This window comes from Frankliniella occidentalis, unplaced genomic scaffold (assembly GCF_000697945.3).
Source record: "Frankliniella occidentalis isolate FOCC.00 unplaced genomic scaffold, Focc_3.1 Scaffold286, whole genome shotgun sequence".
NCBI lineage: Eukaryota > Metazoa > Arthropoda > Insecta > Thysanoptera > Thripidae > Frankliniella > Frankliniella occidentalis.
In genome coordinates this window covers 765-5,211 of record NW_026267412.1, presented here as the reverse complement: position 1 = coordinate 5,211, position 4,447 = coordinate 765, and the positions used below count along the sequence as shown (strand labels likewise).

The 4,447-nt window shown below is 39.8% G+C and overlaps 2 protein-coding genes across 3 annotated transcripts; one reads left to right on the top strand and one right to left on the bottom strand.

The window, feature by feature from the left end:
* Positions 1-1,502: 1,502 nt before the first annotated feature.
* LOC113213387 (uncharacterized) lies at positions 1,503-2,372 on the bottom strand. Its single transcript, XM_026432800.2, has 3 exons — positions 2,166-2,372; positions 1,859-2,065; positions 1,503-1,776 (listed from the first exon to the last, which is right to left on the bottom strand). The coding sequence occupies exons 1-3, from the start codon at positions 2,189-2,191 to the stop codon at positions 1,605-1,607; spliced, it is 405 nt and encodes a 134-aa protein (XP_026288585.1). The 5' UTR covers positions 2,192-2,372; the 3' UTR covers positions 1,503-1,604.
* A 44-nt stretch (positions 2,373-2,416) lies between these two features.
* Positions 2,417-4,447, top strand: LOC113207330 (general transcription factor IIH subunit 3). Of its 2 annotated transcripts, XM_026425041.2 has the most exons (9): positions 2,417-2,575; positions 2,795-2,972; positions 3,076-3,312; positions 3,387-3,510; positions 3,599-3,721; positions 3,796-3,931; positions 4,044-4,080; positions 4,163-4,247; positions 4,329-4,447. In XM_026425041.2, exons 1-8 carry the CDS (start codon positions 2,566-2,568, stop codon positions 4,230-4,232), a joined length of 915 nt encoding a protein of 304 aa, XP_026280826.1. In that variant the 5' UTR covers positions 2,417-2,565; the 3' UTR covers positions 4,233-4,247; positions 4,329-4,447. The 2 variants fall into 2 exon arrangements, with proteins under 2 accessions (XP_026280826.1, XP_026280024.1); XM_026424239.2 differs by having other exon boundaries at positions 4,163-4,447.

The window sequence follows — 4,447 nt, the reverse complement described above, 5'->3', positions numbered from 1 at the left end:
TAGACGGTTCAGTTTAAGCTGACTCGGGCACTGTCGGCTGTAGCTACAATCGTGTAGCTACAAACAGGGACGTGCTGCCTCCCCGACCCCGACCCTGCCCCTCGCCCGCCTCACGCCGGCGTGAGCGCGCGCTGCGCTAAACGTGAAAACGACCAATTCTTAACTGGATATAGCATTGGTATCTTTCGTTTTCGCTTTAGTTCTCAGCGCTGTTTACTTCTGGTTGATATTCTAGCATTGGCGGAAGTAATGAATTCGTCTATAGACGGTTCAGTTTAAGCTGACTCGGGCACTGTCGGCTGTAGCTACAATCGTGTAGCTACAAACAGGGGCGTATCCGATCCAACAATTATCCTTTGGGGCTCCCGCCCCCTGCATCGTTGTGTGGGGCAGGGAAGTGCTGCGGCCGAGAGCGCCCGGAGGGTAGGCACTGCTGTAGTGATGGCAGTCTACTACTACATCCACAGTTACTGCAGCGTAAAAGCAGGTTTCAAAATAATGTAAAATGTTGGATAGTAATTGAATTCTTTATTGTTTCAAATCATTTACATTATAAGAGTACATCTTCCTTAACTATCTGGCTTGTTTCTGCTGGTGACTTTGGGCGAATCTAAATACATGAATAAGAATAAAAAAAGTTAAATTCTAAGTATCTCAGAGTTCAACTCAAACGTGTTCTGGTCCACATGTATCACTGTGACGCCAACTCATCGAATGAACTTTCTATGTTACAGGTGGTCAGCATCAAGTCCAGGCATATCCCTTTGAACAAGAACCAGCATCACTTCCTATTTTACTAGACTGTTGTACCATAAAAACGAAATAAAAAGGGTATTCCCCATAGAAAAAAAAATCATTTTTGGCAAAATTTACAAAGCGAAAATTGATGGGTCCGGATTTCGACGGAGGAGTGTTCGAATCGGCAGGGGTGAACCAGAGGTCCACAAAACTACCTTTGGTTTCGAGAAACCACCCCTGTCCACAAAAACTTGGGTTTTAAGAGGTGGTCTATTGAATCTGACGCGCAGCGTACGATGGGCTGCCTACCTCGCAGGCGAACCGGCTTAAGAAAAACAGGCGTAAACTCACTTGAAAAATGGCCCAGCGGCGTGAAATTTTGACGGAGAGATTGAAATCGGATGCTGTCGAGCCAATCCCAACAATTTCCAGCTATTTTTAATTTTTCCATGTTTGGCAAAATTTTACACTTTGTGCTTTTAGCGAAAACTGATGGGTCCCGGATTTCGACGCAGTAGGATCTGAATATAGACAGGGGTGAACGAGGGGACTATAAAACTATCTGTGGGTGCATCAGAAAACACCCCTATAAACTTGAGTCTGAAGAGATGGTCTCTCTAAACTATATGCGCATTGCCTACCCTAAGGCGCAATATCTAAAAACTCTGCTGTACTGGGTCGGCACCATGTTATTTAGACAAGCCGCTGACGGTTGACGATGGTATGAGTTAGGTTGAAGATTTTGCAATTGCACAGACATGAAGTTTGAATTAAGGGAATTTACTCATAGACAGTTTAACAGGAGTTCAAATACTGGTTTGGTTAAAACGAGCATAACAACATTAAACTAAGGCTACCTAACAATTTCATCGATTACAAATTTCATTTGGTCCTCTGAGGCGGCGCATAAGACAGCAATCTTGGACCATTAGGGTAACACGTTTAGCATGAAGTGAACACAACAGTGAGTCTTCAAAGAATTGGACTATGTACATTTCAACAGCTTCTTGTAGTGCTGATAGGGCTAAGCTTTGAATTCTACAAAAAGAAACATGCATTCTCAAACATGGCAAACAAACAGTTATCAAGCGAGTAAGAAGGAGAGTTTAAAACTACAGACCTGAACTGATTGTGAGACATCTCATTAATTATTTCTTTTACCAAACGGCAGAAACTCGCTTTTGGTATCAAGAGATTTGTAGTTCGTTGGAGGAATTTAATTTCTTTTAATGCTCTACTTCCGTTTTTAAAGTGGTAGCTTCTTCGAGACATCCCACCTGATGAGCTTTTTTTTACAGACTCTTCTTTTTGTTGTTGAGCCTTCACACTAGAAGTGACAGCAAATGGAAAATTAATTAACTCAAAAGTCAGAAGGCAAATCTGAAAGTGAGAGAGTGCCATAGCCCAAAACTGGAATGATAACTTACCGGTGCTTCTGTTTTTTATTAGACATTCTTGCAACTGATGGTTGAGCAGACGGAGTTTGGTAAATGAATGGTCTCGACACCTTTTCAGAATTGTCTGGATCTCGTACAGGAAGTTGCAAATCGATTCAAACCGTAGCTTAGAGCTAGAGGTGGTGCTCGCAACGTGTATGATTGCAGGTTCGAATACCGACTGAGGATCTTTTTTCCGGTTCCGCTTTGTAATTTTGCATCCAAGTACGGGTAGCCTCGCTTCGGACCTCTCCAAAAAATCGAATATGTCTGTTCATAACGTATGAAAAATTGTCGGACTCTGTCCAGAGTCTGTCCATCATCATATATATGCTTGTGTTTGTTATTATTGTTTCCTTTTTGAGTACCGGCTTATATCAACAACAAAATCATGGCCGAAGGTAAGTATATCAAGGAAATGAACTAAGATTTATTCGATTTACTTAAGTGTATAACTCTGGGCGATGGTGCTATTTCTGATTTTGTTAACAAGACACAGCGGGTTGCCAGGTTATGTCATTCATAATATGTCAACATTTTTGGCTTTGGATCGGTTTATTCTCTCTTTCTGTCAGTTTTACATCCTTACATGCCTAATTTCGATGTATTTTTTCTTACAGAAGTGGAGACAAGTCTTATGGTGATTGTTGTTGATCTACATACCCGTCAAAGATATTTGCGCCAGCAACCATCCCAATTGGTGCATGTGCTTGATTCTATCATGACATTAGCCAATATGCATCTGATGTTGAAAACTAAAAACAAAGTGGCTATTGTGGCATGCAACGCTGCTCGAAGGTAAATATGGAACCAATCTAATGATCCAATTGGTATGGTCTCTCCGGTGTTTCTGAGGAAGAAAAAAAAAAAAAGGCTAATTCTGAGTTTTCTTGACCTCCAGTGACTTTATTTACTGTGATTCTGATGCCATTCAGCCTCAGCCAATTCAAGGGCAATCAGGGAACACTGTCCAGAAGCAGTCTGATGGCCAATACGAAGTATTTGCTCATCTAGAGACAATGGTTAAACAAAATACAAGAAAATTTACTCTGGATGAAAAGTCTACCTTTTTTGATGATAGGGATGGTGAATCTCTTATTGCAGGAGCATTAACCTTGGCTATGTGTTATATAAACAGGTATTTATCATTTATATTAGAAGCATTGTTAATCTGTTAAATTTTTCTCTATAACAATTTGCCTTGCTCCTCAGAATTAACAGAGAAAAGCCAACTGGAGAGAAACTTAACTCAAGACTACTAATTGTAACAGGATGTGCTGGAGGTGCTTCTCAACACATGGCTTACATGAATGTATTCTTCACAGCTCAAAAACAAGTGGGTGCCTTTTTGTTTTATGTTTTTAATGTCTATGTCTAGTTGTGCTGTAGCTAATATATTTTTCTCTTTTCTTCAAAAAATTTAGAACATTGTTTTAGATGTGTGCAGTTTAGATTATGAGCTTGGACTCCTACAACAGGGCTGTGATATTACAGGAGGGCTATTTCTGAAAATACCACAACTCCAAGGTTTGCTGCAGTATCTACTGGTATGTGCTTTTGTTTATGGCTCATCTTTTTATTGAATAAGAGGACTAGAGATAGCAATTAGTCTGCTTTACAGTGGGTTTTCTTACCTGAGCCACCTATTCGTAAGAAGTTGGTTCTCCCACCACCTGCAAGAGTTGACTACCGTGCTGCCTGCTTTTGTCATAGAAATCTTATTGATATAGGTTTTGTGTGCTCAATATGTCTTTCAAGTAAGTACATCATTCTATATAATTTTCTCATTGACTTCTGTTCTCAAAAATACTCACTACCACACTAGCCATGGAAAAATATTAAAATCAAATGTATGTCTTTCCTGTGTAGTCTTCTGCAAATTTAGTCCCATTTGTACAACCTGCAAGTAAGTACCATCTCCAAGAGGAGCAAAAATGTCTCTAATCAACTAAAATATTTAGTAAGATTTTCTTGCATTCTGATTCCAGTACGGTATTTAAACCACCTACATCTCTAGTCCCAAAAAAGAAGAAGAAGCCCAACAAGGGTGTTTGTTAATGGAAGAATGTTACGGTAAGAACATAGGTAATTTTGTAAAATAACAATAAAAAAAAAATCTACCAGCAAAGTAACACATTATATGACTCATCATAGTCTTAGAGCAAACGTAGAATGAAATGGCAGAAAATCAGAACAATTCCAATAGGACTCCGAGAGGACCACCTCTAGCTAGAACAGAAGAATCAGGTTGAGTAAACTTCTTCTCTGTTTTA

Bases quoted from the DNA above. Each gene is read 5' to 3' on its own strand.
- LOC113213387 (XM_026432800.2), bottom strand. From the start codon at position 2,191: ATGTCTAATAAAAAACAGAAGCACCG. The intron at 2,066-2,165 runs GTAAGTTATCAT...TGTCACTTCTAG, and splicing joins AATAAAAAACAGAAGCACCG to TGTGAAGGCTCAACAACAAA. The intron at 1,777-1,858 runs GTCTGTAGTTTT...TTCTTTTTGTAG, and splicing joins ATGTCTCACAATCAGTTCAG to AATTCAAAGCTTAGCCCTAT.
- LOC113207330 (XM_026425041.2), top strand. The intron at 3,313-3,386 runs GTATTTATCATT...CTTGCTCCTCAG, and splicing joins GCTATGTGTTATATAAACAG to AATTAACAGAGAAAAGCCAA. The intron at 3,722-3,795 runs GTATGTGCTTTT...TCTGCTTTACAG, and splicing joins GTTTGCTGCAGTATCTACTG to TGGGTTTTCTTACCTGAGCC.